Here is a 27,961-nt window from a genome sequence, read left to right as displayed (position 1 = left end):
TTTTAGAGTTTAGTCTTTATCTGAAGGGGACTCTCGATCGGCAGTGTTTATGTTTTATTTACCATTCGGCTTGTTCCGTTCGGTGTTATGTTGGCACTCCTGTCCAGCCCTGGTCCTCCCCGTACTGGCAGGCGTGCCCTTACCCTGTTGTTTTCACTGCCTTTCTTGCGTCCCTCTCTCTCTCTCTCTCCATGAGAGGATTCTCATTTATTGTATCAGCTTATCTTGCATGCCTTAACCTAAGTATTTATTCCGTGTTGTGATCATTCGTTATGTTAGTGTCCCGCGATCTGGTCGGACAGGTTGGTACTCCTGTCCTTGCTCAGCCTCTCGCGATCGCCATACCCATCTACGGCTCTTGGCTCCTCCCACTCCCTGATCTCGAGTATGCCTCCCCATACTTCTCTTTCCCTCTGTGGCTCCTCCCACTACCTGAGCCTGAGTATGCCGACGCATACACCCCATCCCCCCTGGGGATACCTTCCGTCTCTTAGAGACCTGGAGTCAGCTGTTCGGGTTCTCGGCCGATCCCTCTCGTCCGTTTTCTCCGACCTCTCCCCCCCATCCTTCCCCGGGATACCGTTTGACTCCTTGCCTTAGCCGAGCCTAGATCTGTTTCACTTGCGAGTTATTCACTTCCTTCCGCCTCAGCCAGATTCTCGCCCTCTTCGATGGGCCATCGGGAGAGCGGGAGTTTTGGTTGTTTCTTTGGTTGTGAGCTCTGTGGTCATACCCCATGCGGGTTCTATTGTTATATTTTTATATTGTTTTGTTGAGAGTTTATTACTTAAGGTTTCTTTTTGTAGGGAGTCCGCCCCCCCCCCCCCTCCTACCCCGGTAGGCCCGGTGCTGGTCTCCCTCTTTCAGTTGTCTCTCCGGAGCCAACGGATTCATGCTATGCTAACCTTATATTTTTACGTGTTCACTCTCTAATGCCTAAGGGATCTTATCTCCCTTACCCTTATCCAGAATGATCTCACCTTACACGGAATTCCCTTACGGTTTATTATTAAGTTAATCATTACTATAAGGTTAATTCTAATTATAATTATAAGTTAACTTGATTAAATCTCTTCTCCCGGCCCCGCCGGGAGAACATTATATAGTATCCTAACGCTAACGTTTCTTATCGTTTACTTTGGTCCCGGCACACCCGGGATCCCATAGGATACCGAATTACCTATGATACTTATGTATCCCTTTTATTACAGGCGGTTCGCTGTATGATGACAGCCTGTGCGGCCGTTCTTCAGCAGGCTTGTGGACATGACGTGTGTAGGTCACATGCCCACTGTTCGGTCCACGTCGGCGACTTAACTGTCTGGCATCCCGACAACTGTGTGGTCTGCTACGACCTCGTCTCCACCCTCACTTCGGACTCAGTAAGTGTTCCTACCGTTATTATACGTTATAGTTTCTTAAACTAATTTCGGATTTTACCTGCTTTTCGGTTATATTCTAATTTTAAATTACTGTAATCATAGGAGACTCCGACAACGCATGCGCTCGGTCTTTTCACCTTCTCGGTATTCCCTACCTCTCCTTCCTTAGTAACGGTATCTTCTCTTTCAGAGTTCACAGTCCGAAAAGTCTACAGCCTTGGCCCGCCTCAAGGTATGGGTCGGTGGGTTCGCCCGCAACGTCAAAGCCCGGCACCCCTACGTTCTCTCGGAGGAGATATGCAACCTCCTTTACCCGGACACCAAACATTCGGCGGCGGTCCCCAAGGAGGTGGCGGATCTTATCATCGCCGGGATCACTGAGCAACTCCTCTCCGAAGACCCCGGTGTTCCTGGAGAAACCATCACCAGTGACGTGGCCGCCATGAATTTGGACGTCGAACCCATGGCTTTGGATGAGCCAGACCCAGGTAGGCCTGTAAGTGAGGCAAGTGTGTCCCGGTCTAAGATTCCTGTCCTTAGTCCGGCTTTCTCTACTTCATCTACTTCTTCCTTTCAGGGGTTCTCTGGACGTCACCCCACTGATACCAGCAACCCTTCTGTGTTGCCGAAGGTTAAGTCCATCCGTAAACCTCTGACTAAGACCCACAGGTCTTCCAGTATGACGAAACATCCCAAGACCACTAGGTCTTCGTCATCACGAGTTTCGTCTTCTAGGGTCCCTGAGGCCCCAGTCACACGTGCTCCTCCCATCCTGGAGTCGAGAATGACACCCGGCTTGCAACCCACGCAGCCGGCGGTAAGCGCCCCGGCGCCTTCTTTCGACGTGTCAGCTTTTTCCAACATCTTGGAATGCCTTGGAACCTTAGTTAACACCCTCGTCTCTAAGGTTCAGAACCAAGAGTCTCTCGTTGAAGGTCTCGTGCGCTCCGTTCTGCCCAACAGCAGCAGTATGCTATTCCGGACGCCTCGAAACTTCCGGAGTTTGTCAAGAACAACCCGTGGAAGTTAGCGATTCACGCACCCTTTAAGGATGGGATGTTGACCATCGAGGGTTTTGCCACCGGCCGGTGGAAGATTTTGAGTTCTATCCGCCGGGTTTGCAGTTTCCTTTCCCTGGCTTCGCCCCCCTCACGGAGGAGGCTCTGGTCCGCCTAGACAAGGTCCCTAGGGAGACCGTCATTTACCCAAAAGAACAGGCCCAATCCACTTGGGTTCGGACCCTTAATGAGCTGGAGTGTGTCAACACGATGCTCACTCCTTTTAAGAGTTCCTACACCATGTTTGTGGCAGACGAGCGCACCCCTACACCGTGTGTCACTCAGATCATGGACCTTGCCATGCAGGCTGTCAATGAAGACAAGCCATTACCGCAGCTGCGGGAAACAGACTTGACTTCCCTTGTTTTCCCGGGGGACCATGAGTGCTGGACTGGTGCCCCGGCGACATTCACTGTGGGTAAGCTGAGCCCTGATTGCGCCTCTACTCAATTTAGTGAGAGACTCCCTAAGCTCCCGGAGTCCCTGATTCGCCTTGAGTATGAGGCTCGCATGCGCCTGAGTCGCTCGATTAACGCGGCAACCATGGCGTAATTGACTTCTTTCATATATGAAGAGGAACACCTCTTCAAAGTACTTACCAAGTCGTTGCTCCACACCTTGCTGTTGGATGCCTACAACTTCCTAGCAGCTAGGCGCCGCTGCCGCAAACATGTGTTAGCGGAGGCCACTATCAGGCATGAGCCTAACAGACTCATTAAGGCCCCAATCTGGGGTACAGACCTATTCCCTGAAGATCTGGTGAATAGCGTCCTCAGCGAGGCTGCTAGAGTGAATCAGAGCCTTGAGGTGCATTGGGGTTTAGTCCCTAAATGCAAGTTCGAACCTGTCGCTTCCCAATCTCGCGGCAGGAAGATACTGAGGCCCTTCCCCTCTTACCAAACCCGGCAGCCCCAGCAGATGGTGTCCCTTTAGCTCAGGGAAACCTCCCTTCCACCTCAAAAGCCCATCACCAACAACAATACGTGTTGGTCCCTCAAAGCCAACTAGCCCCCGCGACCTATGCTTCCCCAGTCTACAACCCCACCTTTGAGACTCAGGGGGCCTCTCATGGATACCAACGTTCCAGAGGCTCTGGCGCAAGGGGCACCTTTCGTGCCAGAGGTGGAAGGATCGCCCCTCGAGGCCGAGGCCTCCGCGGAGGACGAGGAGGTAAATCCTCCACGAATTATTGAGACACCACAGGTAGGGGGAAGACTTTACATTTGGCCGTCGTCCTTCAATCTCACCGCTTGCCGGTAGGTTGTGGGGCCAGCCGGGACTCCTGCTGGTAGTAGCTTAGTAGCTCAGCTTTCCCTTATGGACCTAAAACTCCTGGAAGACTGTGCCGGCAGGAGATCCCTTTACTGTAGAGTGTTCTTCAGTCCTCTCTTGGACTGCCAATCACATACCAGTTGCCGGCAGAGACCGGCAATGGTTTGTGTGCGGGTGGAAACCTGAATGATACATTCTCCCTTTCCATTTGAACCCTCATTCTCTAGGAAGGTAGTAAGACTGAGCACTTACATCCTTATTTACTGTTAATACACATTCAATAAGGCACCCTTCACTCCTTGCTTTCTCTCTCTCTATCGGCTAGTGCCACCGGGTACTAACCTAGCCTGCAGTGGCTGGCCGGGTTGATGCTGCTGGCCGCTACCCCAGCCGGCAAGGCGCCGGCTGGACTAGTGCGCCGGCAGCCGGCGGCTGGCTTGGCCTGGTTGATGCTGACGGCCACTGGCCCAACCGACAAGGCCTCGGCTGAACTAGTGCGCCGGCAGGGTTAGCTTGGCTGGCGGGTGCCTGCCGGGTTGATACTGCTGGCCACCACCCCAGCTGGCAAGGAGCCGGCTGGAATGTGCCCCAAGTGCTTGTCTTGCTGGCAATATGCTGGCTAGAACTACAGTATATGACTATACAGTAGCCAGTATATTTGCAGTATAGATCATACACCAGACAGAAATCTATAGTATATATTATACAGTAGTTAATTTTCCAACATACCCTGTGTGTCCATGCACAGTCTATTGTTGAGACCATATTATATAAGGAAAGAAAGATTTCTTTCCATATACTGATAGATGATCAGTTACAAATGACCCTCATTATTAAACCTTTGGGAAGTTAGTGTTAAGATACACTTATCTATCCTTACAGGTTAGAACTCTTCCATTGGGTTTCCTGAATAGGAAAACCATAGGCTTTAATTTTGAGGGAGGTCACAGCAATTGGCTGGACAGGAAACACAAGTATGTGTCTTTCCTAATTCTTTTCTAGCTTATCTATCCTAAGCTATATGCAATAAATATGCAAAAATATTAGTAATAATAATATTAATATAGTTTATCAGGTGAGATGAACTACCGCATACTCATTTAGTTTTCCTCTCTTTACAGGAGGACCACCGTAAGTGCCTGCGAGTCTTCTGCAACGTTAGGAGCAAGGACTTCTGCGGCCATTTAGAGTGCAGGGCGCACTCTCTCTGTTCCATCACCAAGGGACCTCTCAAGTACTGGGACCTCGAGGACTGCAATGTATGCAAAGCCTTGCTTACTGAGGCTTTTGATGACCCCAATTCAGCGGAGTCAAGGGATGCAGCACGGAGTAAGCTGCGCAGATGGGTTCGTGGCTTCCAGAAGAATGCCACGGGGCCTTACCTTCCGAATGAACGGATGAGGGCCTATCTGTCTCCTATGGCAACTGTGGATGCCGTTATACCACAGCCTCATCCTGAGATCCCTTGCGTCCAGATTTCCGTAGATGGATGTCTCTGACGCGATGAAGGACATCCACATAGATGAGAGGATGTCAGAGGTGTCGCAGGACACCGAGAAAGACCTTCTTGCGGAGGGTCAAGACTCCTCGTCTACCTTTGCTCCTGAGACTGAAGGGGATGACGTTGAATCGGAGTCCGTTTCGTCGGTTCCAGCCCCAGAACCAGTGCCCTCTACGTCTTCTGCTCCTCCGTCCGACGAAATGGGAAAAGCCCTGGCTAGTCTCATGACGATGATGGAGACTCTTCATAAGCAAAACGAAGAAAGGGACGCTGCACTGAGGAAGGAGATGCACCATCTTGCAGCGTCCTGTGGGTCTTACAAGAGACTCAATGTGAATGATCTTCCTTCGTGTTCTGAAGTAAACCCTTGGAGGCATGCAGAGTACATGCCAATTACAAACGGGAAGATCTTCATTCCAGAGAAGCTGGGAGCCTGTCGACTTTTGGCCCAGCTTTGAGTTATCCAGACTGTTTCGTCCGTCTGAAGGCGGAACCTGTGTCCAAGGAGGAGACAGAGCCGAAAGAGGTCATAGTTCTTGGCCATGGGAGAGCTTAAGGTTTGATGGCAAGCAGTCTGAAAGTGCCAGCCCTGAGTAAGAAACACCCTTCTTTTCTTGCTCCAGCTAAACTGGCCTTTCCCTTTGTGGAAAAAGGGTTGAAGGCAGTTATGAAGGCAGTAGAAGCTGGGAAACCTTGCCCTACACTTAAGGAGTGTAGACCTTTATCCCTAGCTCTGCCTATGGACGACAAAGACTGGAAGGAAATACACCTTACCTTCTCAGTTGGGAAGTTGGAGGCGGATATTGCTGGATGCCAGTTCAGCGAAAACCTCCCTAACTTCTGCTCCTCCGTCCGACGAAATGGGAAAAGCCCTGGCTAGTCTCATGACGATGATGGAGACTCTTCATAAGCAAAACGAAGAAAGGGACGCTGCACTGAGGAAGGAGATGCACCATCTTGCAGCGTCCTGTGGGTCTTACAAGAGACTCAATGTGAATGATCTTCCTTCGTGTTCTGAAGTAAACCCTTGGAGGCATGCAGAGTACATGCCAATTACAAACGGGAAGATCTTCATTCCAGAGAAGCTGGGAGCCTGTCGACTTTTGGCCCAGCTTTGAGTTATCCAGACTGTTTCGTCCGTCTGAAGGCGGAACCTGTGTCCAAGGAGGAGACAGAGCCGAAAGAGGTCATAGTTCTTGGCCATGGGAGAGCTCAAGGTTTGATGGCAAGCAGTCTGAAAGTGCCAGCCCTGAGTAAGAAACACCCTTCTTTTCTTGCTCCAGCTAAACTGGCCTTTCCCTTTGTGGAAAAAGGGTTGAAGGCAGTTATGAAGGCAGTAGAAGCTGGGAAACCTTGCCCTACACTTAAGGAGTGTAGACCTTTATCCCTAGCTCTGCCTATGGACGACAAAGACTGGAAGGAAATACACCTTACCTTCTCAGTTGGGAAGTTGGAGGCGGATATTGCTGGATGCCAGTTCAGCGAAAACCTCCCTAACTTGTCTGACTTTCTCTTGCGTAGGGAGCAAGAGACAAAGGAAAGGCTTGCCGCATCTCTGCCCCTCCAAATCACCTTGGAGGCAATGGCAAGTGACAATAGATCCCCAGACATGTTCATGGTCGTGGCCAAGTCACATTTGGCAACTCTGGTCAAGGACCTATATGGCTTTGTTAGGTCCAGAAGAGCATGTAGGGAGTTCGTGTTCGCTTCGGCTGCAGTGAAGCACGAACCCAGGAAGCTGATATCTTCCAATATCTGGGGAAAAGACCTCTTCCCGAGTAAAGTGGTCAAGGAAGTAGTCGACAAGGCTGCCACAGAGAACAGGAATCTTCTCCAAAAGTGGGGCATGTCGGCTAAGAGGAAGTCTTCCCCGGATGAGGGTCCCCAACCAAAGAGGAAGACGAAGAGACCAAGGCTGCCCTCTCGCCCTGTCAGACAACAACAACAACGTCCCGCACTTCCAATGACCGCGGTGCCCCAGATGGTGGCACAACCCCAACCCACCTACCAGATGGTACCCCAGCAGATGGTGACCCAGTCACCAGCCTTTACTCCAGCCAATGAGAGGCAGACTACTACCTTTCGCCCTAAAAGTAGAGGGTCAAATATAGGCTCCTCTAGATGCCCCCTCAAGAGGAAGAGGGGGTTGGGGAGGACGCGGTCAAGGAGGCAAGTCCTCCGGACAACCGAAGCAATGAGATGCTTCCGGTAGGAGGGAAACTCCAAAGTTTTCGGGATCGCTGGACCTTTGATCCCTTGGCCCACAGCCTAATCAAAAACAGACTAGGTTGGAGCTGGAGGACAGCTCCACCATCATTCCCTCAATTCTTCCATCACTCCACCCCCGTCCTAGAAGAATATACCCGAGAACTCTTGAGCAAACGGGTGATGAGGAGGGCAAAGTCCATAAAATTCCAAGGAAGGCTGTCTAGTGTTCCCAAGAAGGACTCAGACAAACTCATAGTTTTCTATGAGGCATTCTGGACTTGTCGCCACTCAACAAGTTCATAGAAAACTATAAGTTCAGGATGTTAACCCTTCAACACATAAGGACCCTGCTGCCAAAACGGGCGTACACAGTCTCCATAGACATGGCAGATGCCTATTGGCATATTCCAATCAATCGCCCACTCTTCTCCTACCTAGGATTCAGGCTACAGAAGAAGAAATACGTCTTCAGAGCCATGCCCTTCGGACTAAACATAACCCCAAGGATCTTTACAAAGCTTGCAGATGCAGTCATTCAACAACTACGCCTAGAAGGTGTCCAGGTGGTAGTCTACCTGGACGATTGGCTGGTGTGGGCAGCATCCGAGACGGAACGCATGCAAGCATCCAAGAACGTGATCCAGTTCCTGGAACATCTGGGATTCAAGATCAACGTCAAAAAGTTTCAACTATCTCCAGCTCAGGAGTTTCAATGGCTAGGAAGACATTGGAACTTAAAGTCACACCGTCTCTCCATTCCACCAAATAAGAGGAGAGAGATAGCGGGATCTGTCAAGAGACTACTGAAATCCGATAGGATATCAAGACGCCAACAGGAGAGAGTGCTGGGCTCCCTTCAGTTTGCATCAATGACAGACCCGGTGCTAAGAGCACAGCTAAAAGATGGATCAGGAGTCTGGAGAAGATACGCATCAAACGCTCGAAGAGATCTGAGAAGACCGATACCGACTCGACTACGATCACTTCTCAAGCCATGGTCGAAGGCCAAGAACCTGAAGAGGTCTGTGCCCTTACAACCACCTCTACCTTCAGTCATCATCCACACGGACGCATCAAAGTAAGGATGTGGAGGTCACTCTCACCAACGGAAAGTCCAAGGGACTTGGTCCTCTCTATTCAAGACCTTCCACATCAACGTTTTGGAAGCCATGGCAGTCTTTCTCACGCTGAAGAAATTGTCTTCTCGCCATTCAGTCCACATAAGACTGATTCTGGACAGCGAGGTGATAGTGAGATGTTTGAATCGTCAGGGTTCGAGATTACCCCAAATCAACCAAGTGATGTTGGCCATCTTCCGCTTAGCGGAGAAGAAGAGAGGGCACTTATCAGCAGTTCACCTTCAAGGGTTCCGCAATGTGACGGTGGACGCTCTATCCAGGCTCTCGCTGATAGAGTCAGAATGGTCCCTAGATGCAGGATCATTCTCCTTCATCTTACGTCAAGTCCCAGGCTTGCAGATCGACCTCTTCGCTACGAGCGACAACAAGAAACTCCCTCATTATGTGGCCCCATACGAGGACCCGGTTGCGGAGGCGGTGGACGCCATGTCCCTCGACTGGAACGGAGGGAACTGCATTTACCTGTTCCCTCCAACCAACCTCCTGTTGAAGGTCCTCAGCAAGCTGAGATCCTTTCAGGGAACTGCTGCTCTAGTGGCTCCCAAGTGGCCAAAGAGTAATTGGTTCCCTCTAGTATTGGAACTGAAGCTGAGGCTGGTACATCTGCCGGACCCAGTACTGACTAAACAAATACAGATGTCGACTGTCTTCGCTTCATCACAGAAAACCCAAAACCATTATCTCATGATTTTCTCTCCTTAGCAGTTAAGAAAAGGTTTGGGATCTCGAGAGACAGTATAGACTTCTTAGTAGAATATAAGTCTAAATCTACCAGAAGACAATTATAGTCATCTTGGAAGAAGTGGGTTGCTTTCGTCAAGGCAAGAAGACCAAAAGAGATCTCAACAGATTTCTGTTTATCTTTCTTTATTCACCTTCATGGACAAGGTTTAGCAGCCAACACGATAACGTGTAAATCAGCCTTGACTAGACCTCTGCTTTATGCCTTTCAAGTAGACTTATCCAATGAAATCTTTAACAAGATCCCTAAGGCTTGTGCTAGACTTAGGCCTGCAGCATCTCCGAAGCCCATTTCATGGTCCTTGGATAAGGTCCTCTAGTTTGCCTCAACAGTGAACAATGAGGATTGCTCTCTGAAAGACTTAACCCATAAAGTTATATTCTTGTTTGCTCTAGCCTCAGGGCCAGAGTTAGTGAAATAGTGGCCCTTTCTAGAGACGAGGGCCATATTCAGTTCACAGAAGCGGGAGAACTGACCTAACGTTTCTTGCCAAGAATGAGCTACCTACCAAAAGGTGGGGTCCCTGGAGAATCTGCCCTCTGAAGGAAGATGTTTTGCTGTGTCTAGTAGAGTGTCTAAAGGTATATCTTCGTAGAACTTCCGACTTCAGGGGAGGACAGCTCTTTAAAGGAGAAACCTCGGGGTCAAACTTATCCCTAAAACAACTAAGGGTGAAGATCACTTATTTCATTCGCAGAGCGGATCCTGACAGTACACCCGCAGGTCATGATCCCAGAAAAATTGCTTCGTCATTGAACTTTTTCCAATACATGGATTTTGAGCGTCTTCGCTTGTATACTGGATGGAAGTCATCCAGAGTATTTTTTAAGCACTACGCGAAGCAAGTGTAAGAGTTGAAAAGGTATGTGGTGGCGGCAGGTAGTGTGCTACAACCTGTCGCTTAGCGCTGCGAGGAACAGTGAATTGATTGGGACTGTTGAGAATCGGGTGAAAGTGTTGGCACTTAGTGTGCAACATGAAAAGATAAGTGTCACCAAGGTGGCACTATGGACTGTTCCAGTTATTAAAGGTGAAGAAACATAGAGATAACACTTGTGCCGTGTGTTCTTACACAGTTTGAAGAGAATGTCATTCATAGAAATGTATTTTAGAAAATTATTAAATTTTCAGTTTGTGGCAATAATTATGTTCCCTTTCAGTGAAAATAATAATTTCTGGTCTTGTCTGTTTTAGATATGTTTCTTTTGCATTCTTTAGCATTATATTAACGTTATTTTATGTATGTTGAATTGCTATTTATTTATTACCAATAAATGATTGATTGGTATTTGCGTCTTATTTCGCCCCAAATTTGAATTAATAAAGATATGCGTGAGTATTATTCAACCCTTAATAATATGCATATGGACATGTGAACAAAATGGATAACTTTGTTCTAACATGAGTACAACCTTCTCTGCCTACGTATACTTTGTTCCTACACGGGTACAAACTTGTCTGATTTTGCATACAGCAAATCCTGTATGCTCTGGAGGCTATGTTGGCTCATATAAACTTTTGGTTTGTATTAGAGTACAAACTTTGACTGGCTTGGCATACAGTGAGACCTGTATGCTCTTGTTGCTATGTTTGTTCATATGATATATGCAAACCTCGAGATTTTTTCCTAAGTCTAGTATGACTCTTCTCAGCAGGGGGCAGGAAGCACTAACATAGTTCATGATTAGAAGTAATGATGTATAACGATAACGCCATATCTCTCTATGGTCTAAATGACCAAGGAAATATTGTCCTGAGGTTAAGGCACATTCGGAAAATCCACAGATACGGTACTTTCTAAATAATGCTCTGGTAACCTTCCATCAGGACGACATGGCTTGAGCCCAAAAAACAGATTTTGAGTGAAGCAAAAAATCTATTTTTGGGTGAGATAGCCATGTTGTCTTGATGGACCCGCCCTCCTTTTTATAGAAAAGGCCTTGGCAAGATCCCTCCCGAAACTACTATATCTGTACTATATCTGTAGCACCTTGCTCAACGCCACAAGGAATAAAACATGGCGGCGACGATGGCGCCATCTAGATACTCAAGGTAGTAACGGAGGAAGGGTACCTTGATAACGGTTCCCCTTCTATTTTTGCCACTTTCCCCCTCGAAGTGAAAACGCTATTCGGGGTGAAGATTGCTATGTGTCATATCAAGATATACGTCCCCTGATATTATGCGATATCCTTGAGAGAAATTTTAATGATATTCGTGCCAGGAGTTAGAATTCTGGAGACCTAAAGGTAAATTCTCTGGGAATATCACTGTACTCAAATATACCCTAGGAAGCTACTTATAGGAACCTTCCATCAGGACGACATGGCTATCTCACCCAAAAATAGATTTTTCGCTTCGCTCAAAATCCGTTTATTAAACAGTCTTAACACTGTTAGAATTAAAGTGCTTCAATTTAAGATATCATCAATCCCTCCACAGAAATTACCAGAGATATCTTTTTGTAAATATTTTATTGGCATAAAAAAGACCATGACTGATTTAGAAGCCAGGTCCCTTTTTATGAACATGCTACAGAACATAAGGAATCAACTTTTATGTATACTGATGGCTCCCTTTCTGATGCTAGAATTGGATTTGGAGTATATAGCAGTGCATTTAATAGTAGAGATTCACTTCCTTTAGTTTCTTCTATATTTACTGCCGAACTATATGCTATACTGACTGCTATTGAAAAAACAGCATTAAAAGAGGAAGGCACCTTATTATAAGATTAATTACTGTAATCTAGCTTCACTGTTATCATTTTTCTTTGTAAAGGACTTGGGTTTTCATAGTTAGTGAAAAATACCAATTACTTTCAAATTTGTTATGTAATTAAAGATAACTCTATGCACTTAAACAGCTTCCTTAGCCATCAGATAATATTTTGAAGTATTCAAACAGTTCTTTAATATTTAATTACCATGTATTGCAGGCTTTAACAAAGGAGCTGGAGGGAAACCCTGGGACTTTGTTTGGTGTTAAATGTGATCTGACCAAAGATGGCGATGTGGAAAACCTTTTCTCTGTTATCAAGGAAAAGTACAAAGGAGTGGATATATGTGTTAACAATGCAGGGATGTCTTATGATAAAAGTCTCTTAGGTAAGAATATCTTTATTTTTATTTTATTGAGAACATTTTAGGTTATTTCAATGATACGTACCTGAGAGTCACAGTGCTAACATTATTGAAGCACATCTTCTCGACTAAATCTCCTCTTTGGGGAGCTGACCAATGCCTGATCTCCCTCTACTTTATGGGAGGGGGGATAATCTTGTATCTGCCAGTTCCCAAGAACAAGCATACTTGGTGCTTGATATCATCATCATCAACAGTTGGGGAAAGACAACTTACTAACTTAATTTTGAATTTTTGTATTTAAAATTTGGCTTTTTGCTATAGAATTTAAGGCAAGATTAGGAAGGTATGTAATCTGGCTTTTAACCTATGTTATAGGGTTGTAATTAGGCTTTTGTTTAGATTTAAAGATCCACTTGGCTATGTATTGCCTATAGGGGTTAACAATATATCAAGTTTCTTAACCTTTCGTGGGGAATATTCCATTTACTTTTAATAGCTTATGGAAATTATCAAGTAAAAGAACTTGTAGAAAGGTTATTAAATGTAGGCAGTTATCCTTAAAATAACTTAAAGAATAAACAATATCTATTTATAATTCACTAGGAGTCACTTTCATTTGTTGATAAAATAAACTACACCAGCCGGCACTGGTCTCAACCAGACTCGCGAAATTTGGTAAAGGCTGCTCTGCCATTGTGTGATGTCATGGAGAGACAACTTGATTCCGTCCACCGTTTTGTTTACAATCGGTTAACCCCGTTAAAATGGATTCAGACAGCGAACACAGTGTAGATTTGAGCTATTTTTCTACAGATTTTGATGATGTAAACAAAGAAAATATAGCTGATAATGAGGATCAGTTGTCAGCAACTCTGGAACCATACTGTATCAGTTTAAACGATATGAAGAAAGTACTAATTGCTATATCTTAGCAATCCATCTTTGCCAACTGTTATACAGTACTTGTATAAACGGATGAGCAACGTGGTGGAGTAATGACAGCTTTGGGTGTGTAGGAAATGCCCCCCCGAATCTCGATGAAGTCACTGGCAGCAGGATGATGGGTGGGGTTTAAGGTGATGGACAAACTGTCTCTTCGGCATTTACTCCTGATGCCTGACGGTTGATCTTAATAGAATTAGCATGGACTGGCAGGGGTCACTTGCCTTAGTTAGATAGGCACTGTGCATTACAAGGAACTGGCTATCCTTTGATGTATATAGCCAATGAATCCTCTGTGGATTTAGTCATTCAGGGAAAGAGAAGGGGAAAGAATGGCCCCTAGTCCCGGGCGTAGCACAGTGCTCAGAATCTTACGGTTTGTAAACACTAAAGAAAAATTGAAAATAGGCAATTGGAATGTTGGAACCATAAATCATATTGGGAAGTTACAGCAAGTGAAGAGTGAATTTATGAAATATAGTTTGGGTATCTTGGCCCTAAGTTAAACATGTAAGGGGATTGGTAAGGAAACTCTAGACTAAGGCAATATAACGGATTTTGATCAAAGTGAAAAATCTATTTTTGGGTGAGAAGGCCATGTCGTCCTGATGGAAGGGTTCCTATAGGTAGCCTTGTAAGGGATATTTGCTACAGTGATACTCCCAGAGAATTAAAACCAAAGGTCTCCAGGATTCCAACTCCTGGCACGAGTATCCATTGAAGGATATCGTATAATATCAGGGGACGTATTCCAGATACGACACATGGCAATCTTCACCCCAGTTAGATTTAATGCTTCGATGTAAGGGGGAAGAGTGGCAAAAAGCAAGGGATGCCGTTCTAGGTATCCGGTGGATCTCCTTCCCTACTACTACGCCTTTCCCATTCTTGCTGTTAAGGGGAAATGGCCACAGTTAAAGTAATTTTGGGAGCGATCAGCAAAAGGCTGGGTTCCATCAGAACGACATGGCCCTCTCACCCAAAAATAGATTTTTCACTTTGATCAGAATCCGCTTTTTTGGCTCAGGCCATGTCGTGCTGATGGAAGTATACAAGGGAATTGTCTTGAAATTACTATTAGCTGTGGGTTTGTGTATGTGCCTTCTACCTTGAATAGATTCACCTTATCTGGTCTACTAGACCTGTATGTGAAAATCCAGAGATTTCTCACGTGTACCAAGCCTGGAGCCGACTTAGTGCATCCTGCCCCCCTAGCAGGGAAATGTCGATGTCGACGATAAGGATTCAAGGTTTGTATTCCCTATCGGAACAAAAGGGTAGAGTTTGAAACGTACCCTGTTCACTTACCTTAAGTACTTAAGCTCATGATTATTCCTTTAGAAAATAATATTGTGACTTCAAGAGCCTAAATACCATAAGGGGTTTAGTAAAACTAATATACTCTATTAGCTTATAACTGAGGGAGCAGTGATAAAACGCAAATACGGCTAAGTATTTTGTTATGCAACTAGATTATCAAAATGTAGTTACAACAAAGTATGTATCTGATCCAGTATACAACACATCGAACACATATTTTCTCGTGTAGAAAAAATATACATAATACATTATCAAAATAATGTCACTCAATGGAAGATGTGAAAACCAAATCTATCTGACGTTGTCAGATGTTCGGAAATGCTTAAGACACCGTAACGCAAACGTTCACTCGGCACTGGTGTATCGATCAGATATGCACCTACTCAGAACAGTGCGTCCACCATAGTTGTGATCTGCACAAGTGGGTACGTATACCCACGCACCCAAAGCACCGTAAAGTCCCAAAACACTCCACTGTTCATCGCAGCACAAAACGGCAGGTTTAATTACAGTACCAGCCGCCACCACAAAATGTTTTATCTCCTGTACTTGCTTCGCGTAATGTTTGTAGAAGACCCTGGATGACTTCCACCCAGTGTACGAGCGGAGTCTCTCAAAGTCCATATGCTGAAAGAAGTTCAGCGACGAAGCAACTTTCCTCGGATTGTGACCCGTGGGTGTACTGTCAGGATCCGCCCTGCGAATAAAGTAGGTGAGCTTCGCTCTCAGTTGTTTTGAAGATAGGTTCAATCCTGAGGTTTCGCCTCTGAAGAGCTGTCCTCCATTGAAGTTTAAAGTTCTTCGAAGATAGACCTTAAGACACTCTACTGGGCACAGAGAGGCATCTTCCTTCATTGGGCAGATTCTCCAAGGACCTCACCTCTTGGTGGATAGCTCGTTCTTAGCGAGAAAGGCAGGATCGGGAAATAAATTCAGTTTTAGTGAGTCCAGGAACTGAACATGGCCTTCGTTGTTAGATAAGGCCACTATTTCGCTAACTCTATCCCCTGAGGATATTGCGAACAGAAAGATAACTTTCTGTGTCAAATCCTGTAGAGTACAGTTCTCATTATCCAGGTTCAAAGCATAGTGCAAGACTTTGTCCAAAGACCAAGTGATGGGCTTTGGTGGGGCTGCAGGTTTGAGTCTAGCACATGCTTTCGGAATCTTATTAAAGATTTTACCTGAGAGGTCTACCTTGAAAGCATACAGAAGTGGTCAAGCCAGGGCCGACTTACAAGAAGTAATTGTAGTAGAGTTCAGGCTTTGTTCGTGGAGGTGTATGAAGAATGCAAGACAGAAATCTATCGATATTTCTGTCGGTTTCCTTTCTTTCACAAAGGTCACCCATTTCTTCCATGACGATTTGTACTGTCTCCTAGTAGAAAATGACTTGTACTCTTCGATGAAGTCAACTTTGTCTCCTGAGATTCCGAACCTTTTGCTCGCCGCTAGGGTGAGAAAATCATGAGATGTAGGTTGTTGGTTCTCGAGGATGAAGTGTAGACAGTCGACTTCTGGACTGGTTGGGACAGCACTGGATTCGGCAGTGGAAACAGCTTCAGATTCCACTCTAGGACTAGAGGAAACCAATTGCTCTTGGGCCACTTGGGGCTACCACCGCTGCCGTCCCTCTGAAGGATCTTAGCTTGTCGAGGACTTTTAGCAGGAGATTGGTTGGTGGAAACACATAAATATAATTCTATCTGTTCTAGTCTAGAGACATGGTATCCATCGCTTCTGCTTGAGGGTCCAGGTAAGGGGCTACATAACGAGATAATTTCTTGTTGTTGCTCGTTGCGAAGAGGTCAATCTGCAGTTCTGGGACTTATCCTAAGATGAAGGAGAATGAGTTTGCATTCAAGGACCATTCTGTCTCTATGGGCTTTTGCCTGGATAGAGCGTCTGCCGTCACATTGCGGAACCCTTATAGATGAAGTGCTGATAAGTGCCATCTTTTCTTCCTTGCCAGGTAGAAGATGGATAACATCACATGGTTGATGTGAGGTGATCTTGAGCTTTGTCGGTTTAGACACTTTACTATCACCTCGTTGTCCAGGACCCACCTGATGTGGGTTGATCTGTGAGGAGATAGTCTCTTCAATGTCAGGAACATTGCCATAGCTTCCAGAATGTTGATATGAAATCTTTTGAACTGGCGTGACCAAATCCCTTGCACCTTCCTGTCATGAGAATGACCTTTCCATCCTTCCAAAGAGGCATCCGTATGGATCACTACCGAAAGTTATGGTGGTTGCAGGGGAACTATCCGCGCTAGACTCTTGGCTGTGGACCACAGCCTTAATTGTCTGTGCAAAAAGGCTGGAGTCGACCTTAGTTGATCCCTTTGAGCGTTCGATGCGTATTTCCTCCAGACTCCTGATGCATCTTTTAAACGTGCCTTTAGCACTGGGTCTGTCACTGCTGAGAACTGTAGAAAGCCCAAGACTTCCCTGTTGGCGTTTTGAAATCCTTTTGTAACGGATTAGTCTCCTGACAGATCCCGGTATCTCTCTCCTCTTCTTGGATGGAATGAAGAGGTGGTGTGACTTCAAGTTCCATTGGATTCCCAACCCCTGGAACTGTTGAGCTGGAGTGAGACAAGACTTCTTGCAGTTGATTTTGAAGCCTAAGTGTTCCAGATACTGGATCACTTCTTGAGCTGCCTGCAGACGAGTAATCTTGGATGCTGCCCATACCAACCAATCGTCTAAGTAAGCTACCACTTGAACACCTACGGTGCGTAGCTGTTGAATGACTGTGTCTGCTAGCTTGGTGAATATCCTTGGGGCTGTGTTCAGTTCAAAGGGCATTGCTCGGAAGACAAACTACTTCTTCTGTAGTCTGAATCCTAGGTAGGAGGAAAAGAGGCGACTCATCAGGAGATGCCAGTAAGCATCTGCCAGGTCTATTGAGACCGTGAACGCCCCTTTTCGGTAGAAGGGTCCTTATGTGTTGCAAGGTAAGCATCCGGAACTTGTTGTTCTCGATGAACTTGTTGATGAAGACAAGTCTAGAATGACTCTGAGTTTGTCTGAGTCTTTCTTCGGAACACAAAACAGCCTTTCCTGGGACTTGATGGACTTCGTTTTCCTTATCTCCATCTTGGTCAAGAGTTCTGAGATATATTTTTCTAACAAGGGGGTGGAGTGTTGGAAGAATTCTGGAGAACGGGGTGGATTTTTGCTCCATTTCCATTGAATCCATTCGTAATTAGGCTGTGGGCCCAGGGATAGAAGGTCTAGCGATCCCGAAAACGATGAAGTCTATCCCCTCCTGAAACCCCTCGTTGCTTGGGGGGTCCTTCAGATTTTCCTCCGTGACCACGTCCTCCTCGGCCCCGAGAGAAGTTACCTCTTGGAGAACTTCTCCTAAAACCTCTTCCTTTCTGGCTGAACCGAAAGGAAGTCGACTGCCTCTCAAAGGTAGGGTTTCACACCAGCGACTGCGTTACCAGCTGCTGAGGGACCACCTGGAAGGTGGTCTGAGGCATTGTGGTCATGGTCATGGTCATGGCTGGGACTTGCACAGGTCTTCGCAGTCTCCTTGCTCTCTTGTTCTTGGGTTGGGGCCTCCTTCCGCAGAAGATTTCCTCTTCGAGGACATGCCCCATTTTTGGAGAAGGTTCCTGTTCTCTGTTGCTGCCTTCGCAATGACCTCTTGGACCAGATCCTGTGGAAAGAGGTCTTTACCCCAGATATTCGAGGTAATCAACTTCCTTAGTTCATGCCGTGTGGTCGCTGCTGCCTGAACGAAGTCTCTGAAAGCTCTCCTCGCCCTGGGGAAAGCGTAAAAGTCCTTCACAAGGGTACCCATGTGAGACTTGGCTAGGAAAAAGGAAGATATCCGGGGCATTATGCTTGCTCGCACTTAGTTCCAAGCAGTTCTGATGAGAGAGGGAGGCTGCAAGGCTTTCCTTCGACTCCTGTTCCTTCTTCAGAAGATGGTCTGGCAAATGCTGTCCTGTGATCTCCGGGTCCAGTTTTGAGACAGAGAAGGTTAGGTGGACATCCTTCCACTTTCCTTCACTGGTAGGCAGTGCGAGGGAGAATGGCTTGCATTCTTCCAAAGTCGGGTAGTGTTTTCCCTCGTCGGCAGCTTTGACAACAGAGTCGAACGCTTTCTCTGTTAAGGGAAATGAGATTGAGGAAGGGGCAAGAAAGGTAGCATGTTTCTTGCTCAGTGCTGACACTTTAGAATTTGAATATTCGGCTCCCTTCAGGGAGAAGGATGGCCTGCGCCTTAAGTGCTCAAACACGATAACTTCCTTAGGGACCGTTTCTTCTCAGGTCGCACTTCCGTCCCGCAGTCTCACATAGCACTCGAGATAAGCAGGGAAGTTAGGCCAGAACTCAAGGTCTTCAACAGGCCTGGCTCCCAGTTTCTCGGAAACGAATAGTTTCCCATCCATCATGGGCATGTGCTCCGCCTACCTCCACGGATTGGATTCGGAGCAATGAGGGAGATCGGATACTCTAAGAGGCTTCTTAGACGTGCCCCTGGCGGTTCCTAGACGGTCAATCTTCTCCTGCATGTTTCTTTGCTGCTGCCTGAATGACTCCTGGATGGCCTTCTGCTCCTATTGGAATGACTCCATCATGAGTTTAAGATACAGCAGAATCTCTTCACTCGCATTGGCCTGAGCAACAGGTTGTGGAGTCGGTGCAGAGGACGTTGATAGTAGTGGCTGGTATGCAGTTACAGCAAACTGAGGGCCTTCTGCTGCCGTCGAGAGGGATTCCTCTTCCTCCACGAGGGGAAGATCCTCATCCTCTTCAGGGATACCGTGCAGCAGGTCTTGATCCGTGTCAGAGGGCACTTCTGACATCCTCTCTTGTTGGATGTCCATGTCCTCTATGGTCCTATTGGTGTCCGAGTCAACCTTCAACTGGATGAAGGGAGACCGGAGCTGTTCCCGGGACACCACTGCGTTAGGGAGAGTCTTGGGGAACAATGTACACCTCAGGGAGTCGTTGGGTAAGTATGGTCCTGGGGAGTTCTTCTGGAACCCCCTTACCCACTTGCGAAGGGTATCCCTTGCCATGTCCCTAGTCTCTAGTCTCACTAAGGGGGCCTCGCCGAAGCTGTTAGTTAGCAGGGTCGAGCAGATGTTGCAGCCTTTCAGGTCCCAATATTTCAGGGCTCCTGTTATGATGCAGCAGGGGGCATGAGACCTATACATCGTGTGGCCACAGAAGTCCCTCCCCTTGTGGTTGCAGAACATCGCTCCACATTTCTCACCAGGATCATCCTGTAAAGGAGGAGAAACTTTCCATGAGTATCATGTGATATATAAAGCATGCAATATATAGCAACAATAGTAATCACTATTGTAAATGGTAGCTTAGGATAGTAAGCTTGAAAGGAAATAAGAAAAGACACATATCCGAGTGAATTCCCCTCCCAGACTATTGCTGAGATCTACGTCTGTATTAATATTAAGTTTCCCTTATAGGGAAGGTTACAGGGGAGAGAAACTCTAGAAACTAGAGTTAGTGTTAGTAAGTAATTTATACCAACGTCATCCACTTGTAGTACTGTATTAATACAGATCGGGTATTGTAAATCCCCGATGATCAAAGAAACCATCTGGGTATTGAGGGATTACTCAACCTCAATAAAGGATTGTGGTCTCAACAATTGTCTGCGATGGCAAACACGGGATATGTTAGAAAACATGTATTCTACTGTATAATTATATTCAGTAGTCTGCCAGCAGTTACTGCTGGTATTAGGTTAGTACCGACAGTGGCTAACCAAAAGAAAGAGAAAAAGATTAAAGAAGTGAAAGTTCCAATGGAAGGGGGAAGAATCTGTCAGATTCTGGCTTCCACCCATCTACATACTAGCTTGTCGCCGGCAATAGAGTCGGCGGCTAAGGAATGTAAATGGCAACTCGAGAGAGGTGAGGACTTCCCAAAGTATGTTAGGTTTCCTGCCCGAAGCCGTCAGAAGACGCCTTAGTCCTCCCCCATTCTTATCAACTTCCTATTAGGGAAGGGAAGTCAGGGTGAAGGCAGTAGCGAGACGAAGGAACTTACTGCCGCCGGCAGAACACCTGCCGATAACGCAATCATCTCAGCAAGTCGGGGTGATTGTCAGAGTACCAGCAAAAGAATCTTGTGACGACACGCCGTCACGAAAGGATAGAGGGAGAGGGGTTGAAAGTCTTATAGTTCATTGTTGTAAGAGGTGGCAGCAGGCTATGTCGTCCTCCTTAAAACAATGAGCTGGGAAATATGACTTCCTGTGCTGACGATGTTGCCGTCGGCAAGACAAGGGCACCCTGAGTATGTCACTATCTGATTCAAAGCCGAAGGCAGGAAGAACATCGTTCTACTCGACAGCAATGAGGAGAGACAGTGACGGGCGTCTATGCCAGCGGAAGAAGGGTTTAGCCTCTTTTCTCAGAGAGCGGATAAGTATCGTAACTTATCTGGAATTCCATAGATTCAAGAGAATATAACATCTCATCAGAATCAAGAAGAAACGGTAAAGATCAAGGCTAAACGGGAAATTACTTTACTAACGTATAACGTAACCATAAAAGAAACCCTTTCTGGTACAACTCAGGAACATAAATGGTGGTCTACCCTTAAATCTGCACTCTTTGGTGTAGATGCAACAGTTCCTCCTTTACTTAAACCAGATGGCTCAATCACTCACTGTCCAAAGGAAAAGGCAACCCTGTTGGCTGATGTTTTTGACAGTAAACAGAGTAATGAAAAACTTGAACTTACTCATTCCTATTTTCCTGAAGCTAAACTAACTAGTTTAGCTTTTCAATCTTGTGAGATTAAAGCTCTGTTGATGGACCTTGATGCTTACGGAGGTTTAGACCCAAATGGCATTTTTTCTTTGTTTTTTATAAAGACAGCAGATTTCTTAGCTCCAAAGTTATCTGTTATTTTGTGCAAGTTAGCAAGAAGAGGAGCTTTTAGCACTTGTTGGAGAATTGGTAATGTTACTCCTCTATGTAAATGTGTTTGTGGTAGCTCAAGTCCCACTGATTACCACCCTATTTCCATAACTCCCATATTATCTAAAGTTTTTGAACGTCTTCGGGCAAAACGTCTTAATAGGTTTGCTGAAGATAATCATCTATTCCCTAGTTTGCAACTTGGTTTTCGTAAAGGCCTTGGAGCATGTGATGCCCTTCTTACAATCTCCAATGCTGTACAGAAATCCCTTGATTGTGGTCAGGAAGTTCGTATGATTGGCCTTGATTTTAGTGCTGCCTTTGACCGTGTTAATCATGAGGCACTTGTTTTCAAACTCAAACAGTTGGGAGTGGGTGGGTCATTTCTTAGCATTATTATTGACTTTTTAAACACAAGACTTACCTGGTGGTTATATATATAGCTTACGTCCCTGACATCACAGCAGAAAAATTCAAAACTTGCGCCAATCGCCGATTGGATAGCCAGGTGTGCTACCCATGCGCCCCTGGTGAGGTACCCAGAAACCATTCCCTCGGTATTCATATCTTCCCTGCCGGCGCTAGCAGTAACATTGGTTGGGTATTCTCCTCGAGTTTTGACTGATTATTGCTATCCCTTTGGTGAAGTACAATAATTCTGGTTTTTTGACTCTCGCTTGATTGATTTTTCGTTTGGATACTCTAGTTATGTGTTTGGATATTGATTTTTTTACCCTTGCTTGTATTTGATCTCTCTGTAAAAGTTCAAAATGACTACCCCTTCTAGTGGTTTTAGGGTGTGTGCTAGTGGGTGTAAGACCCGTTTATCAAAGGCCTCCATTGATCTTCATTCATTATGCATTAAATGTAGGGTTAAAGTTTGCAAACTTCATGATAGGTGTGACGAATGCCTTATTTTGTCTGATCATGAGTGGCTTAATTTCGATCGTTATATTCGTAAGTTAGCTAAAGATAGGGTAAGACGTAGTTCTTCTCTTTCTTTTAAAGATTCCTTATGTCACTGTTCCTATTCCTTCTCCTGTAGTGGTAGTTCCAGATCCCGCTACGAGTACCATTAATGAACCAACACTTAAAGATATGATGTTGGCTATCCAGGCGTTGGATACGAAGGTAGAGTCTATCGCTGCGGATAGAACGCAGTTAATGGCTGATGTTAAACAGCTAAAAAGTGAAAGTGTTAAAGGTACAGTGAGTGTTAATAGTGCTGTGCAGGGTACGCCTGCTCGAGCTTGTCATTTTCCTAGTCCTGGACCTCTTCCAAGCTCCCCAACCCCTGGGAGAAGGAATGTCGAAAGACAAAAGAAAACGAGAGGCCTTACTTCCCGAGCAGACGTTCCCTCGAGCGTTCCTGTTGATTTTTCCCAGGACGTTCGCTCTTACTGTAGTAAAGATGAAGTTAAAAATTTTGGCTCATCATCGGAGGATGATTTTCCTAAAAGAGGTTGGAGTCAAACATCTAGACCTCTTAAGAGGAAATTTTACCAACGTCCTTCCAGGACATTGCAAGCAGGCTGTAGTCATTGGAACAGTCCTGAATGCTTTTTGTCTGAAGGAAGCTCACCTTCCATGCGACCTGCTAGGCAGCTAGGACATTAGTTGGAAATAGTCCTGCTGTTGAGCAATTATCCAAACTGGCCGCAACATTGTTTCATGCTCCTTCGCCTCCTTCAGATTGGATCTCACCCGCTGTTCGCTCTAAGCGATCTTTGAGCGGTGGAGAGGAAGAGCTTGCGATTAGTGTTTCGCAAGATTCTAATTTTAAGATGTTGCAAGAAATGCAGCAGAAGCTTTCTTCTTTTATGAAAGGCTACTAACCTACTGAATCCTCCTCTCTTAACACTAAGCGGCGCAAGGCAGACAGTCGGCGAATGCTTGTTAATAAAGTTTCTAAATGCCTTGAGTGTGCGGCTACGCACAGAGATGATCGAGAAAGTAAACGTTCTTCACGTAAGGGTGATCTCTCGGGCTTTCAGGAAGTCGAGCGTACTCCTAATCGAGCTGCTGTTCATGCGCTTAGCAGTGATTGTGATCGTTCTGCTGAAAGCTCTTTCAAGCGTTCAGCGAGGCGTGATGTCGAGCGTTCTCCCATCGAGTCCCCTATGATGTGACGTTGAGCGTGATGTCAGGCGTTCATCCAACAAGCATTCAACAGAACGCGAGCATCTTCCAGAACGTGACCTCAAGCATCCTCACATCGAGGGTTCAGAGCGCAAGCGTCCTCCCATCGAGCGTTCAGCTGAATGCGAGTGTGACACCAGGCGTCCTCTCATCGAGCATTCATCGGAACGCAAGCGTTCTTACATTGAATGCCCTCTTGTATGCGATGCAGAACAACAAACATCCAGACAGGACTTTGAACATAATGCAACGGTTCTTAACTCTGATCGCGCGGATCGCGAGTGTTCTGAGGAGCAGCGAGACTTATTATTAGAGGAAGAAGCTGATATTCCTCTTTCACCTTCCGAACCCTTTGAGGAGTTATCTGAGGATGAGGACTCTTAAGTCTTTTCATCATTCGGTAGACTTAAAGAAGCTGATGAAGATTTTTCATGTTGAGTTCCCAGAGTCGTATATTCCTGTGGCTCCACGATCGCCTCTATCAGAGTTTACTCTAGGGAAACCTAAGAAAAAGTCTCTGTTCACTAAAATGGTGCTCTCTCGTTCATCTAAAAGAGCACTTAAATTAATGGGAGACTGGATGGGTGCCAAGAAAGAGCAAGGGAAAGCGGCCTTCGCATTTCCCTTTACTAGGTTGGCTTCTAGGTCTAGTGTTTGGTACGATACGGGAGAGGTTCTCGGCTTGGGAGTTCCTGCCTCTGCCCATGGAGATTTCTCAAGCCTGGTAGATGCTCCTCGTAGATCGGCCATGAGGAAGACTAAGGTATTTTGGTCTACCTCTGAATTAGACCATTTACTCAAAGGTGTTTTCAGAGCCTTCAAGGTATTTAATTTCCTTGATTGGACTCTGGAGGCCTTGGGAAAAAAGATGACTACACTCAAGGAAGGAGACTCTTCGAACCTAATCCACGTCATATCCTGCATGAATAAGGCGTAGTGAGACGGGGCTAATGAGTTAGCTGCAATTTTTACAGCAGGAATTCTCAAAAAGAGAGCCCAATTGTGTTCATTTCTGTCTGTGGGGGTTTCATCCTTTCAGAAATCCGAATTATTGTATGCTCCGCTGTCATCATCTCTGTTCCCACAGGACCTTATTAGGGAGATTTCTTCGTTAACACAGAAGGCCCCTAGAGACCTAGTATCAAAGACGGCAAAGAAAGTGTTGCCATCATCTTTCGTTAGCCGCAAGCCTAAAGAAGTTGCTCCTTTTCCAAAGTTTTCTCAGCCCTTCGAGGAAAGCCTTCCGTTAGAGGTAACTTCAGATCAGATGGAAGGGGAGCTAAGAAAAGAGGAGCAAGATCAGGGCGAGGCAGAGTCTGACTGCTTTCGCCTTCAGGCAGTAGGAGCCAGACTAAACATCTTCTGACAGGCATGGGAGAAGAGGGGTGCGGATCTTTGGTCAGTCCAACTTCTAAAGAAGGGCTACAGGATCCCCTTTTTAAATCAACCTCCTCTAAGGTTATCTCCTGTGGATCTCTCTCCCAGGTACAAGGAAGAATTAAAGAGGCAAGCATTACAGCTACAAGTGTCTCTTTTGTTGGAGAAGGGAGCTGTAGAGAAAGTACAGGACTGGCAGTCACCAGGGTTTTACAACCCCCTTTTCCTGGTTCCCAAGAACTCAGGGGGGTGGCGTCCAGTTCTGGACGTAAGTGCTCTCAACGGCTTTATTCAGAAAAAGTTCTCAATGGAGATGACGAAGTCAGTGCTTGCAGCAGTAAGGAAAGGCGACTGGATGGTATCACTAGACCTCCAGGATGCTTATTTCCATATCCCGATTCATCCGAAATTCAAGCATTTTCTGAGATTCGTTTTCCAAGGATAGGTCTTTCAGTTTCGAGCCCTGTGTTTCGGCCTCAACACCGCCCTACAGGTCTTCATGAGACTTATGCCCTACAGGTCTTCATGAGACTTATGCTCAATGAAACAAGGATGCTCCACTCAGGGGGCATCAGAGCCTCCCTGTACCTGGACGATTGGCTTTTAAGAGCTCGCTCTCAAGATCGCTGCCTGAAGGATCTTCAGACAACACTGAAGTTGACGGAAGAATTGGGTCTTCTGGTCAACAAAGAAAAATCTTCACTAGAACCATCTCAAGAGATTATATATTCAGGATTGATGATTCGGAGTCAAGTTTTTCCGGCTTTTCCGTCTCTCTTAAGGACGGAGCAAGCACTTCAGAAGATACGTGGGTTCCTAGGAGAGCGGAGGTGTTCGGCGAGGAAGTGGATGTGTCTGTTGGGAACTCTCTCCTCGTTAGAACAGTTCATCGCTCTGGGAAGGCTGAACCTTCTACCACTCCAATTTCACCTCAACTCTTGCTGGAACAAGGAGAAGGCTTTGGAGAAGATGTGTCTTCCGATCACGAAGTCAATGAGACACTGCCTCCAGTGGTGGAACGACCCAATTAAATTTCAAGAAGGTTGCCCATTAGAGCTGAAGAGCCCAGACCTTGTGTTGTGTTCCGACGCCTCGGACTCGGGGTGGGGAGAAACGCTGGGCAATCTGGAAGTATCAGGATTGTGGACAGAGATTCAGAAGTCTTTCCACATAAATCAAATTTAGCTGCTTTCAGTTCTTTTGGCCCTGAAGAGCTATGAAGGGTCAGTACAAAACAAGGTAATTCAAGTCAATGCAGACAACACCACGGCATTGGCTCATTTGGGCAAAGGAAAGACAGGTGACCTTACTTACAAGGTTCATCCAGGGGGAAAGGAATGTTTTGGCAGACGGTCTCAGCAGGAAAGGACAAGTCCTATCCACGGAGTGGACTCTACACCTAGAGTTGTGCAAGAGTCTGGGGAAACTTTGGGGTCGCCTTTGTATAGATCTTTTCGCGACTGCAATGACCAAGAGACTAGAGACATATTGCTCCTCAGTGCCAGATCTCGAGGCAGTACACACAGACGCGTTCCTGCTAGATTGGGCAAATCTAGATGTGTACGCTTTTCCTCCGTTCAAGATCCTGTACAAAGTTCTTCAAAAGTTTGTGACAAGCGAAGGGACCAGAATGACCTTGATAGCCCCCCTCTGCCCCTCAAGAGAATGATTCACAGAGGTACTGGAATAGATGGTGGATACTCCCAGAAGCCTCCCTTTGCGAGTAGATTTACTCAAACAGCCCCACTTGGTAAGACACCATCAAAATCTCTAAAGTCTTCGACTAACTGCCTTCAGACTATCGAAAGACTCACAAGAGCTAGAGGCTTTTTGAAGGAGGCAGCTAGGTCGATTGCAAGGGCTAGGAGGTCTTCAACCATCAGAGTCTATCAATCCAAGGGGGAAGTTTTCATGGAATGGTGCAGGGTCAACTCTGTTTCCTCTTCCAGTACCTCTGTAGCTCAGATTGCTGAATTTCTTTCATTCCTGAGAAAGAAACGAAGTTTTTCTACGTCAACTATCAAGGGATACAGGAGTATGTTGACGACTGTGTTCAGGCACAGGAACCTGGACCTTTCAAATAATAAGGATCTTCAAGAACTAATTAAATCCTTTGAGACAACAAAACAACAACACCAGGATTCACCAGCTTGGAATCTGGATGTTGTTTTAAAATTTCTGATGAGTGACAGGTTTGAACCCCTGCACTCTACATCTATGAAGGACCTCACGATGAAAAACCTTTTCTTGGTTAGTCTGGCAACAGCCAAGAGGGTTAGTGAAGTCCATGCTTTTAGAAGAAATGTGGGTTTTCAGGACGGTAAAGCGATCTGCTCATTACAATTGGGTTTTCTCGCTAAGAACGAGCGCCCTTCCCAACCTTGGCCTAAGGCCTTTCAGATTTTGCACCTGGCGGACGTGGTTGGAAATGAGCTAGAGAGAGTTTTATGTCCAGTAAGGGCCCTCAAGTTTTACTTCGAACAAAGACTTTAAGAGACAAGTCGGAAGCACTGTGGTGCTCGGTGAAGAAACCTTCCTTGCCAGTGTCCAAGAATGCTCTGTCTTACTTTATTAGACTTCTAATTAAAGAGGCTCATTTCCACTGCAGTGAGACAGACTTTAGTCTTTTGAAAGTAAAGACTCACGAAGTAAGAGCGGTGGCAGCTTCAGTGGCATTCAAGCAAAATCGTTCCTTGCAAAGCATTATGAACACAACCTTCTGGAGAAGCAAATCTGTGTTCGCCTCACACTATTTGAAAAATATCCAGACTCTATATGATGACCGATATACTCTGGGACCGTTTGTAGCAGTGGGTACAGTAGTGGGAGAAGGATACGCCACTACTTTCCCATAATTCTAATACCTTTTCTTTCTC

The 27,961-nt window shown here is 46.0% G+C and overlaps 1 protein-coding gene across 3 annotated transcripts in view; it reads left to right on the top strand.

Annotated features, from left to right (window-relative positions):
• The window catches only part of LOC137655738 (dehydrogenase/reductase SDR family member 11-like), a 584,611-nt gene that overhangs the window by 405,312 nt on the left and 151,338 nt on the right, over positions 1-27,961 (top strand). For all 3 annotated transcript variants that reach the window (XM_068389786.1, XM_068389784.1, XM_068389785.1), the window contains exon 3: positions 12,241-12,409. In XM_068389786.1, coding sequence (XP_068245887.1) covers positions 12,241-12,409 — 169 coding nt within the window. The remainder of the gene's footprint in view (positions 1-12,240; positions 12,410-27,961) is intronic.

The sequence above is a fragment of the Palaemon carinicauda genome, chromosome 16 (assembly GCF_036898095.1).
Source record: "Palaemon carinicauda isolate YSFRI2023 chromosome 16, ASM3689809v2, whole genome shotgun sequence".
In the NCBI taxonomy this organism is placed as follows: Eukaryota; Metazoa; Arthropoda; class Malacostraca; order Decapoda; family Palaemonidae; genus Palaemon; species Palaemon carinicauda.
This window is presented reverse-complemented; position numbering and strand designations above follow the sequence as displayed.